This window comes from Dendropsophus ebraccatus, chromosome 10 (genome assembly GCF_027789765.1).
Source record: "Dendropsophus ebraccatus isolate aDenEbr1 chromosome 10, aDenEbr1.pat, whole genome shotgun sequence".
Taxonomy (NCBI): Eukaryota; Metazoa; Chordata; class Amphibia; order Anura; family Hylidae; genus Dendropsophus; species Dendropsophus ebraccatus.
Genome location: NC_091463.1, coordinates 45,927,938 through 45,941,123, shown reverse-complemented (window position 1 = coordinate 45,941,123; position 13,186 = coordinate 45,927,938). Strand labels below are relative to the sequence as shown.

The following is a 13,186-nucleotide window of genomic DNA, read 5'->3' as shown; positions in this document are numbered from 1 at the left end:
ACACACACACTAGACCCGGAAGTGTTGGTGCATTATACTTACCGCATTCGTGTCGACCCCCATCCGCCATCTTGTGACAATGATGTAGTCTTCGGGAGGCCGGCCGAACCGCTCCAGCCATCCCTCATGCTGGCCCCCCTATGCTGTGTCATCAGCTGCTCAGCCGCGATTGGCTGAGCATAACTGTGCTCAGCCAATCGCGGCCGAGCAGCTGGTGACGTGTCACAGCGTCCGGGTCACAGCGTCCTGTGAATAAAGTTGAGAAAATTTACAGAAGGAACAAAGTAAAGCGCTTCATTCCTTTCTGGATTCAGCTCATCGGGCTGTAGGCTTTGAAGTCTGCTCCGCTCTTTGCCGCTCCTCCCCGGATGCTGGGTAAAAATGGATCCAGTCCTGGGAAAGAGGGAAAAGTTTCCCAGGATTGGATCCATCTTTTCCCAGCATTTAGGAAGGAGCAGCATAGAGCGGAGCAGACTTCCAAGCCTGTAGCCTGATGAGCAGAATGTAGACCTTGTGGACCTTCTACACCAGGTGACTGGCTTGTGTTGATTGCTTTATGCGATCCATACCTGGAACACTTGCACTCCTTGGGCATTCAGCTTACTTATGTTTACAGCTGCTTCCTTTTCAAGATACAATTGGGGGGATGTGTGCAGCAGTGAACCTCACTCCTCACCGGCAGAACATGGGATTTAATTTACAGCCAAAGAAGCTACACACACACACACACACACGAAATAAAGAAAAAGTTTTGTTTGGTCATAGATGGCAGTTATATGCTACTATTTTTAGGGTATCTTCACACACACCGGATCTGCAGGAGATTTGATGGTGCAGATTTGATACTGTGTTCAGTTATTTAGATCAAATCTGCCGCGGAAGCTACCCATAAAGTTTGTTTATAATTAGATCATGAATAATCATAATAGTATTATATAATCACTATACATTACATTTTTCAGTCTATATAGTATAAATTCCCAACAGTTGTGGTTTTTATTTTGCTCTACAGATGGTATTCCAAAAACATGACGAGAACCCAGGCAGAGCAATTACTAAGAACAGCGGTAAGACATAACAAACATCAACCTCTCACAAATACTGTTCCTGATACCACATCTGTACTCCCTGGCTATTTGTCACTTCCTCGCTTCCTAGCGTCCTTCTAGCAGTTTGGCTTTCGCTCCATTTCAAATTCTCAGCTCAGCTTTAGTCTGAACAGCGCCCTCTCAAATTTTGAAGTGTAACTGCGGAAAAAGAGTATCTAGTTCTGGGCTCCTGTACTTCTTTACTACCATCAGTCGGTTGTCACCAGGAACATTCTCTAAGGGTAGCAACCTAGGAATTTCCTGTGCAACAACGAGTAAGATACTGTAGCTGGCACTACCATATAGTTCACGTTAGAACATGGAAACATAAATGATGCAGGCAAAGGAATGTGTGTAATTTATTTTACGGTGGTGCTCACTCCTAAATGAAAAATTAGGTAGATATTTTCCTTTTTCTTATTCGTCTAGGAATTTCCTGCAGTGAAGCCCATCCCATCTTGTGGGATCTGGTGAAAACCAGGGGCTTCTTAGATTCCACTCCTTTGAGAAGGTACATCAGCACTCCTTGGTAATCCACCTTTTCTTGCCTAGTCCATCCAGTACAGTACAACTGAGCCATGGATCCTGGACACTGCTCTTCCTGACTAGCAGGGCCTAGAGACCAAAGTCACCTGTCAAGGCGCTTGTAGCAACAATTGTTCCAGATGCTCCAGAACATTTCGGCACGTTTTTCACCGTCTGCTTAAGTCGTAGCTGGTCATGGCACTTCATCCCTGCGTCTGCCTCTGCCTCCCTATATTAACGGAGACTGCAAGACCTGCTGGGGATTTTTGAATTAGTGTACAACTCACTTTGATTTCTTGGCTCATCAGTTCATCCCTGATCATGCCAAGATAGCGTTCATTGTCTCCATGCTTGTATTGACCCCATGCAGGTGGAACCTGGGTCTCTGCGCCTATTGCGGAGCAAAACACCAGTTAAAGGATTGTCCTATCCGTCTGGACCCATCCAGGAAACTCCTGGGCATAAAACTCGTAGAAGAGGTGAATGTGGACAGCAATACTTCCTCTCCTCCTCTGACCATAATGGTCACCCTGACTCTTCCCACTGAGGCTCTCCCCCTTCCCACTGTGGCTCTGATGGCAATTTTATCCATTCTTCCCTGGTTGCCCTATACAACCTGCCTATCAGTCCGCTGGCCAAGCCACTCTCTATATCTTCCATGAATGGGCAAGTTCTCTTAAGTGTCAAGAAAATATTTCTTTCCTTGTACTCCCAGGCTAAATTAACCCTATACTCCTTTGTCTACCTTGGTTGCAAATACTGTACATGGTCCTACTATCAACTGAAAGAACAGAGAGGTGACACACTGGAGACAGCAATGCGATGGTTCTTGTCTACTGCTTCCAGGAGCATCTCGATTAGTTGGATCCTCCACTCTTCAGCCAACTGGACCTTTACCTCCAGCTCTGCCTGCACCCTATCGTGACTTTGTGGATGTCTTCTGCCAGAAGCAGACAGAGACTCTTCCTCCGCACCAACCATATGACTGCCCCATTGGCTTGATGCCCGGTACTGCCCTGGCCTGAGACGGAGGCAATGTCAGCCTATATCAAGGAGAACCTTGAGAGGGGTTTCATTCGCAAGTGATCATCTCCTGCCAGGGCAGGCTTTTTTTGTGGAGAAAAAAGCATGGTTCCTTGTGGCCCTGCATTGACTACAGGGACCTGAATAAAATTACTATGAAGAACCGCTATCGGCTCCCACTCATTTCAGAGCTCTTCGATCAGATCTGTGGTGCCAAAATAGTCTCTTAACCGGATCTCTGGAGTGCCTATGACCTCATCTATATTCGTTAGGGTGATAAATGGAAGATCGCCTTCAATGCCCATGATGGACACTTCGAATACCTGGTTATGCCTTTTGAGCTTTGTAACGCCCCGAGGTCTTCCAGGAGTTTGTCAACTATATAGTTCGGGACATGTGATACAAGTGTTTCGTTTATCTAGACATGCTCTCCCCTCAAAGAATTGATGTCAGCCGATTTTGCTCAGTGTGAATATGCCCTAAAAATGTGTACCTTTATCAGTAAATGCCATGAAAATTATTATTTTGCAAGAACAATATTTTAAAATCTTTTTACAGGACAAGGAGGGTGGATTTATTGTTAGAGATTCTAGCAAAGCTGGAAAGTATACAGTTTCTGTGTATGCAAAGTCATCAGGGTGAGTTAAATACCAGCAAGCCAAAAGTTACACAATTTTAAAAAAAGTTACAAGATATATATAAATATATAATAAACTGTCCTATGCAGGGAAGGAATAATTCGTCATTATGTGGTATGTGAGACACCGTCAAAACAATATTACTTGGCAGAGAAACATCTCTATTCTTCAATTCCAGAACTGATCACTTACCATCAGCATAATTCCGCAGGTAAGACTTTATATTTTAAAGGGGTTGGCCAGCATAAACAACTATGTATGGTGTCATAACAGTGCGGTATACTTACCTGTCCCACTCCACCACAGCTGTCGGTTCACGGGCGTCCAGCTGTCAGCAGCTTTCCACCTATGTCATCTTTTTCACAATTTCCCACAGGAAATGGTTGCTAAACATAGCACAGTATTGTGACGTTTATGCTGAGCAACCATTTTCTGTGGGAACAGAAGCAGCTGTTGTGAAAAAGATTACAGCTGCAGACAGCAGGTGCCTGGGAACCGGCAGCTATTGTGCAGTGGAACAGGTAAGTAAACAGCACTGTTATGTCCCCCGCAGCCCCGGCAGCATCATACATTAGTCGTTGATGCAAGACCATCCCTTCATTGTTTATAGCAAAGGTACATTTAAAATTCTACTTTTTAATATGTGTTTATATTGTTGGCCCCTGTTAGCCCTTGTATCTGATTCCACGCCTGTTTAGACATTGGGGCAGTGTTAGTTCATTCTGTCGCATCCCCACCTTTGAGAAAAGAAGCTGTGCATTATAATTAATCAGAGTATTGAGTATTAACTACAGTGAAGTCTATTTCAAGAACGTGCTTGGCTGCTCGCACTCTGAACAACTCATGGTGACCAATTATTTTGAAGGCCTACCTGGCAATGGTAATAAACACCCTATTTCCCTGCTTTTTTTTTCTGGCGATTTTTCTGGCATTTTTTTATTTCTCTGTAAATTAGTACAGATGTTTTTATCTCTAGCGTTTTATCACAAGTCATGTGATTCCAGGATTTCTATTGAAGGAAAATAGTGAATGACAATATTTTACGGGTCTTCTTAGTCCCCTATAAAAATCTATTGGATAAAAACGTCAATGTTTCTTTAAAGAAAAACACCCAAACACAGGCCCTGCTGCGCTTTTAGAAAACAACAAACCTGAAAAACGCCAAACTGCCGTGAAAAAACGCAAAAGCAAAAAACATTATGTGGGTATTGGATTGCAGTTTATTTTTTCAGCAAAAGAAAAAAGGAGATTCATCAAACGGGTGTAAAGTATAATTATCTTAGTGGCCCCTAGCAACCAATTACATTTCATCTTTCATTCCTTACAGATTCTTTGAAAAATTAAAGGTGAAATTTGATTGGTTACTAGGGGCAACTAAGACAATTTTACTTTACTCCGGTTGGATAAATCTCACCACCCCCCACCACCCCAAATGTAACAATTTTGGGGTGTTTTTTTTATGTGTGTCTTTGTGTGCATCACAAAAAACATGGAAACTTTGAATTATCCAGCATTAGAAAAACATGGCTACTTTCTAGTCTCTAGTTTAGGCATGGCTTGCAAGTAATCTCAATTCACCTCAATGGAGTTGCTAAACCCCACCGACATTGGAGAAAAGAGTTGTGCTGTCTCATGTCTTTGGACGCTGGATAACCCCTTTAAGGTTGTGATTTGTAAACTAAATTTTTGTAATTTTTCACTTGTTTTCTCATTCAGGATTAATTTCAAGACTTAAATATCCAGTCTGTTCTGTCAGAAGCACGCCATCCACTGCTGGACTTGGCTATGGTAAGAAGCTGTTAAAGTAGAAGCATTTTAGGCAGGGGCAGATTAACTTTACTATAGGCCCCGGGCTGTTCACCAAACCTGGGCCCCCCCCGCCCCACCCCACTGTAACTATGGCAGCACTTGCGTGGTGTTCATACTAGAGGATAGAGAATGTCATGATGTCCTGATTTGTGCAAATAAGTGGAAAAAAAAACAGCGGTTTTTTTGCGAATCATGGCAGAAGTGTAGCCAGGAGACAATACACCAATGAAAGTAAAACACGTTTTGGGTGGCCATGGGCCCCCCAGGAGCTCTGGGCCCTGGGCTACCGCCCGAAACGGACCTATTATAATCCCCTACTGATTTTAGGCCACTTTCACAGAGTTCAGACTTAGGGTACGTTCTCATGTATCGACTCACAGCGGAAATCTTGCTGCAAGTTTTGAAGCAAGATCCGCTACGAGTCAAGGTCCTGGCAGGTCCCTGTCAATACATACTCACAGCGGTCTGAAAGGCTGCTGCGAGTATGTAATGCAGCCGCCCCCTTAACCCCTTTGGCTGCCGCTCTGCTCCCAGGCTGTCTACATGTACATTACCTCTCTCCTTTCTGCACGGAGTCCCGGCGTCCTGCTCTCCCATCCAGCCAATCAGTGGCTGCGGCTGGGAAACACACTGATTGGCTGGGCGGGAGAGCAGGACGCTGGGACCCTGTGCAGCAAGGAGACAGGTAACGTATATACAGACAATGCAGGAGCCGAGCGGCAGCCGAAGGGGTTAAGAGGGAGGCTGCATTACATACTCGCAGCGGTCTGAAAGACTGCTGCAAATATGTATTGACAGGGACCTGCCAGGACCTTGACTCGTAGCGGATCTCGCTGCAAAACTCACAGCGAGATTTCCGCTGCGAGTCAGTATGTGTGAATGTACCCTTAATCAGAATTTTGCATAAGTATAGTAATCAATTCTTTTATTTATATAGTAACAAGTTATTCCACAGCAATTTATATAGCTCGTCCTCACTTAAATCAGTCCCTGTCCCCACTGGGGCTCAAAATCTAGCTTCCCCATCTGTATGTTTTTGGAGTATGGGAGGAAATATACACAAAAGGGAGAACATACAATCTTCTTGCAAATGTTGCCTTTAGAGAAATGTGAAACCAGGACGCAGTGGTGCAAGGCAACATTGTTATCTACTGTGCTGTAATCTGTAGACTGTACCATTTCTGTGTTTAGTCTTAATAGTCACAGAGTAGATATTATCAGTCTTTACATGTGGTGATTTCTTACCCCTGGGTTGCCAAAAACTTGCACTGATCAGCGAGATCGGGGCTTGTTTGCAGTGCCTTTACGTGGGCTGCACAAATGATCCATTTATTGTTTGTGCAGCCATTACAACTGACAGCGTGGATATACATATATCTGTGCTGCCAGTTTGCCAATCACACAGCAGTTGCTTACCTACATAGTGCGCTGCTGCTTGTGATCCGGCATCCTCTTCTCCAACTCTCCCGTCCAGTCACTGTCTTCAGGCCCTACCTCCTCTGGCTGCCAATTATTCTGGAGGAGAAGGCCTGAAGACAGCAGCTGCATACATACCTAGCAGCAGTGCACTAAGGTAAGTATGCAACTGCTGTGTAAAACCTGTAGTCATTGTAGCCATACTCACATTCGTAAGAAGCACAATAATGCCAGGGTGTAAGTATTCTGTACCCAACAGCAACCATACGTACAGCTCATGCTTTCTAGGCACTCTAGGACTCTAGATTTCTAGGACTGAATATACCCCATTATAGTAAATAATATTACTCAATTACTTACTTAATATTACATTTGTATTTTATACCAAGGTTCATGGGAGATTGACCCCAAAGATCTGACTTTTTTAAAAGAATTAGGGAACGGACAATTTGGGGTTGTAAAATATGGAAAATGGCGAGGACAACACGAAGTTGCCATTAAAATGGTAAAAGAGGGCTCCATGTCAGAGGATGAGTTCATTGAAGAAGCAAAGTGTATGATGTAAGTTATATTTGTGTATAGCTTTGTCAGTATAGTTCTTTTCTCAAGAATTTTAGACATAAATATAGAATGTAGTCATGTATATAGAATGTCTGGATGCATATATGACTGGCTAGGCTTTTACTGGTAATACCAGCTAAATATCTTCCATTTACCAAAGCCTTTACACAGTGAGATTTATGTTACTGATTTTTGAAGCCAAAGCCAGGAATGTATTTGAGAATAGAAGAAATCTCATTTTTTTACCTTTATGAATGGTTCTCTGTTTATAATCTGTTCCTGGCTTTGGCTTAAAAAATCTGTCAGATTAATCTCTCTGCAAAGGCACCCTAAAAAGCGTGCAAGTATAAAACTGAACACTGCACTCTGTTCTCACTGGGTGCTTTTTGAAAACTAGTCAAGTCCAAATACAAGTAACAATATATCAACAGTAGCAATGAGTGGACCCGGACTGTACAATCCACATGTTCCACCTGTACCCAAACACGGATTTTGGCACCGAAATCCATGTTGAGGTCTGGCATTTGTACAAATAATAGTTTGTTGAAAGGCTGCTGAGCAAACTTTATGGCTCTGGGCACTACAGATTCACAGTCATGCCCAGTATGCATAATAGTGGTGGTTTATCCCACGGTACAAACAAAAACAAAAGTTGTTCCACAACGTTTAGCGCTAAATCTTCTACATATTCCAATATGTATACCATGCGTATGGATGACATCACCCCTCTCCAATAACAAAATAGTTTGGGACGACAGGGTATCTTAATTGTCAGTCTGAATACAACAGTATTGCTTTTCTAAAAATGTTACTTTTTTTTTACAATAAAATGCTTTTAAAAAATAATAATAATTATGATTAAAATTGCCCTATTGGTTTTATTTTACCACCAACAGGCCTGTTTGGGGCGTCATTTTTTACATCATGGGCTCTAATTTTTATTTGTACCATAATTGTGTTCATTAGATGTTTTTATCACTTTTTACTAATCTCTTTTTGTGATCTGTAAAGTAACAAAAATCATCATTCCTGGTGGTTTTTCCTCTTTTTATTTACCAATTTACCAATATAAAACCAAGAATAGCTCCCTTAAAAGTTTGGAACAATACTCCTTGATGGAATAAAAGATTGTAATGTTGTGTGCTTGCATTACAGGAAACTATCCCATAGAAATCTGGTTCAATTATATGGTGTCTGCACTAAACAACGTCCAATTTTTATAATTACTGAGTATCTCTCTAATGGCTGTCTGCTCTCTTACCTGAAAGAGGCACGCTCACATGTGGGAGCTGGAGACCTCCTGTCCATGTGTGGCCATGTATGCGCTGCAATGAATTATCTTGAGTCTAAGCAATTTCTGCACCGTGATCTGGTAAGAAATTTTACATTGTACATTAACCTTAAGGCTATATTCACGCGACGTTTTTTTTTTTCCGTATTTCTACAGCCGTTGTTGTCGATTGCAACAATGGCCGTAGTTAATACGAAAAAATATGTTAGCTTGCTGTCTATGAGGTCCCAGCCTGAGCGTATACACATAGTATACGTTCCGGCCAGGACCCCTAGTGGCGTGGCAAACAACTGACATGTCAATTTTTTGCGGCTGCTATTCATTGAATAGCGGCCGTAGAAAGAAAGCTTCATAGTGTGCTGTGGGGAGTTCTGATGCGGGCACGCGCTGATGTGCCCGCATCAGAGCTCTACGGCATGAAAGATCATCAGGCCAGTACTGCAGTCTTTTCAGAGACCTTTTCAGAGACCGGCCAGAGACTTTAAATCTGTAGACTTTAATGGAAATACATTATGGGTGCCTTCACACAAACCGGATCTGCTCTGGATTTCACGCAGCAAATTCGGTTCATCCCTATGACAATACATACTTGCAGCTGGATTGACATCCCGCTGCAAGTATGTATGTTAACCCCCATATATCAAGAGCAGCTGAAAAACAGCAATTGTGGCCAGCTCACCAAACGGACAATGTGCACTGGCTCCTATTTTGAAGTGCGGAGAAAAATAGCCCATCCCCCCCCCCCCCCCGGCCAGCCGGAGCATACATCACCTCCTCCCCGATTCTCGCCAGGACGTCCTGCTCTGCCAATTAGTGGCTGCAGCGGGGCAGCACACTGCACACAGGCGCCGGGAACCACCCCCAAAGCAAGCCGGAGCGGTGAGCAGGTGATGTATGCTCCGGCCAGTGGGGTGTAACATACATACATACGTATGTATTGTCATAGGGTTGAACTGACACTGGATCCGCAGCCGATTTCGCTGCAAATTCACAGCGTGAAATTCCCTGCGGATCCGGTATGTGTGTAGGCACCCTAAAAAGTTATACAACTGTAACGTGCAATTTTGTATTTCTTATAGGCTGCCAGGAATTGTCTAGTTGCTGGAGATGGGACAGTAAAGGTTTCAGATTTTGGCCTCTCAAGGTATAGAGATTCAAATATTGCATTCTTATTATTATTTTTACCTTAAAGCGACTGTACTAGGTACATCGCTTTGTTTTTCTTTACATGAACAAACCCGGTTTCCGCACACAGTGCTGATTTATTCTCAATTACCGGCCCAGTGTAGCAGGCCAGATTAACCCCCATCCAGATTATACCCGGGTATAAAATGGCCTAGGCCAGAGTGTACCCCGGGGTATAAAATAGCCTAGACCAGAGTATACCCATCCAGGGCAGAATATATCCATCGAATGTCGAACCAAGCCACAGTATACCCCTGGGGATAAACCCTACACCTAGGAGTGTAAAACAGCCAAGGCCATGCTATATCTCTGCGGGCCATACTGTTATTACTTCACTGGTTTTCTCATCCCTGGCCCAGGCAACAGTATACACCAGGGCATATATTTTCATACCCAGGGGTGTAATATAGCCTAGGATATACTATAAACCTGGGGACAGTCTAGCCCAGGCCACAATATACCCCACCAGACTATATCCCTCCAAGTTATCATGTCACTGTTTTTCTTATTTCTGACCCAGGCTACAGTATACCCCAGGGGATATATACTATACCAGGGGTGTAAAATAGCCTAGGCCACAATATAGCCCTCCAGGTCATAATGTTATCACTTCACTGTTTTTTTCACTTTATCTCAATTTTTTTGAAAAGCGTGCAGATTTTTTTTTTTTCATACTCGGACACACAGCTGCTTCCTCTTGTTAAGAAATACAGTACAGTGCTTACATTGAACTGACAGTAGGTGGCGTTGTCCTATCACTGCATCATCTGCACTATTTAAGCAGGAGGAGGTTTTTATGGGCTGTGCAAAATTTTTACGGCTGATGCGCAAAAATCATCATTAGACGCAAGTGCCTTGATACATCTTGCAAAACTTATTGCACAATTTATGCGTTTTTTGCAGTCCTTTTTTTTTCATCCTTTTTTGCAACAAAAAAAAAATGGATTAAAAAAAGGATCAAAACGCATCCTTTTTTAGTGTACACAAAAATGCGGTCAACCACAGTATTTGTGTACGCTTAAAAAAAGGATGCATTTTTATCCATTTTTTGTTATGGAATGGAAAAACTGATTAATGGAAAAATCCATTTTTCAAAAAACTAATAGGAAAAAAAATGGACTGCAAAAACACAGTGTGAACCCAGCCTAAAACAGCTTGGCTTCAAAGCTATGCTAGGGTAGGATTTTACGCAAAAAAATAAAAATGTGCACTTGACAAATAAATAATAAAAAGTAGTTAATAGAACAACCCTCCTCCCTCTTGCATACATTGAAAAAAGGTGCAGGCATTGAAAACTCATGTAAAATAGTGCAAAACCCTTAATAAGTCTTGGACAGGTATTTATGAAGTGCACAAAATCTCCTTAATAGCCAAAAAAAAAACAACCCCAAAACATAATGATAAATGTCCCCTTGGGCCCGTTCACACTGAGCAAGAATGTCGGAGCCCTCCGCCGCGGAATCCCACCATGCTCAGTGTGCTGCTTTGAGTGAAGGAGAGGGCGTGTGCTCCTCTGCTGCCACCGCTCTCCGCTCAAAGAAATGACGTCAATTCTTTGAGCAGAGAGGGGAGGAAGCAGACTCGCGTGTGAGACACTAAGCACAGCGGGATTCCACGGCGGAGCTCCGACATTCTTGCTCAGTGTGAACGGGGAGGCAACCAATCAGATTCCACCTTTCATTCCTCACAGACTCTTTGGAAAATGAAAGGTGAATTGGTTGCTAGGGGCAACTGAGCCAGTTTTACTTAACACCATGGGGGAGATTTATCAAACATGGAGTAAAGTGAAACTGGCTGAGTTGCGCCTAGAAACCAATCAGATTCCACCTTTCATGTTCCAAAGAGTCTGTGAGGAATGAAAGGTGGAATCTAATTGGTTGCTAGGGGCAAGTGAGCCAGTTTCACTTTACACCATGTTTGATAAATCTCCCCCCATGTTTGATAAATCTCCTCCTGTGTTTAGATTTTTTTTTTTGGTGTGTTTAGATTTACATCAGTCAGCTTCTCACCTAACTCAGCAGACAAAGCCGAATCCCCAATAAAAAGTTGAAAAATTAAGTATTTCTTGTGTATATCACTCAATGCTACTGACTTCATGGGGGTATAAAATGGCCTGAGGGGGTATAAATTGGCCTAGGCCAAAATATACCCCGGGGTATAAAATAGCCTAGGCCAAAATATACCCGGGGTATAATCTAGCCTAGGCCATTTACACCGGCATGAAGCACTGGGGACAGGCCCGCTGGCCCCCAGTGTGACAAAACCCCCTCACAAAAAGGAGGGGAGATCGTCACACTGGGGGCCCGCCTCCAGTGCTTCATGCCAGTGCTTCATGCCCGGCCAGTGCTCGGGAATAGACCAGCGCCGCATGAGGGAACAAGGCAGCAGTTCAAAAAAGGACCATGGCACTGACATCCGGCACCAGACTGTTCCAAAGTGATACTAGTGGTACATTTGCTGTAAAAGGGTTCTTTGGGCTGGGAGGATTACTAGGATATGTTGCTAAAGATTCAGGTGGAAAAAAACTATCTGTAGAATGCAACACAGTGAGCCTTGAATATTTTCTCCTTTTCTTTCTTTTGTTTAGTTTTTTTTTGTTTCCCTTCCATATTGCTCTTCTAATATTGCTCATCGCTTGTATGCTATAGATTGTCTTAGGGTACGCTTAAACTACGGAATATGCTCAGAAATGTGGCGGACTCAGCTTGAAGTTCCGTCCATCCCATTGACTCAATGATATTCTCAAGTTCAATCTACCATTCGCCCAAAGAATTGACATGTCTTAGACCTCTTTTGGGTTCAGTATTGTCTCTGCTTACTGCTGCAGGGTTTTTTTTATGGATTTTGGAAGCCAATGTTAGCAACAGACTATAAACAGAGACCAGGTCATTAAAGGGGTTGTCCAGCGAAAATTTTCTTTCAAATCAACTGGTATAAGAAAGTTATATAGATTTGTAATTTACTTCGATTTAAAAATCTCGTCTTCCCATAGTTATCAGCTGCTGTATGTCCTGCAGGAAATGTTGTTTTATTTTTAGCCTGACACAGTGCTCTCTGCTGACATCTCTGGCCGAGACAGGAACTGTCCTGAGCAGGAAAGGTGTTCTACGGGGATTTGCTGCTGCTCTGGACAGTTCCTGTCTGGGCCAGAGATGTCAGTAGAGAGCACTGTGTCCGATTGAAAATAAAACATTTCCTGCAGGACACACAGCAGCTAATAAGTATGGGAAGACCTGGGATTTTTAAATAGAAGTAAATTACAAATGTATATAACTTTCTGACACCAGTTGATTTGAAAGAAAAGAAAGTTTACTGGATAACCCTTTTAACCCCTTCAGGACCGGACAAATTTTCGTTTTTTCCTACTTGTGTTCAAAAGGCCATAGTGCTTTCATTTTTTCACCTACAGACCCACATGAGCCCTTATTTTTTTACGCCATTAATTGAACTTTGCAACGGCAGACTTAATTTTACATACAATATTCTGTGAACCCAGAAAAAAATTATTTATGCAGTGAAATTGAAATTGGGGGCTTTGTTTTTACGCCATTCGCCCTATAGTAAAACTGATATGTTATGCATGTTGCTCAAGTCAGTATGATTACAATGATATGTATCACTTTTATTTTATCTGACAGCTTTTAAAAAAT

The 13,186-nt window shown here is 42.8% G+C and overlaps 1 protein-coding gene across 2 annotated transcripts in view; it reads left to right on the top strand.

Moving 5' to 3' along the window:
* Positions 1-13,186, top strand: part of BTK (Bruton tyrosine kinase) — a 111,197-nt gene that overhangs the window by 81,802 nt on the left and 16,209 nt on the right. For both annotated transcript variants that reach the window (XM_069986378.1, XM_069986377.1), the window contains exons 10-16: positions 1,013-1,067; positions 3,195-3,274; positions 3,364-3,485; positions 4,991-5,062; positions 6,889-7,060; positions 8,216-8,432; positions 9,431-9,495. In XM_069986378.1, coding sequence (XP_069842479.1) covers positions 1,013-1,067; positions 3,195-3,274; positions 3,364-3,485; positions 4,991-5,062; positions 6,889-7,060; positions 8,216-8,432; positions 9,431-9,495 — 783 coding nt within the window. The remainder of the gene's footprint in view (positions 1-1,012; positions 1,068-3,194; positions 3,275-3,363; positions 3,486-4,990; positions 5,063-6,888; positions 7,061-8,215; positions 8,433-9,430; positions 9,496-13,186) is intronic.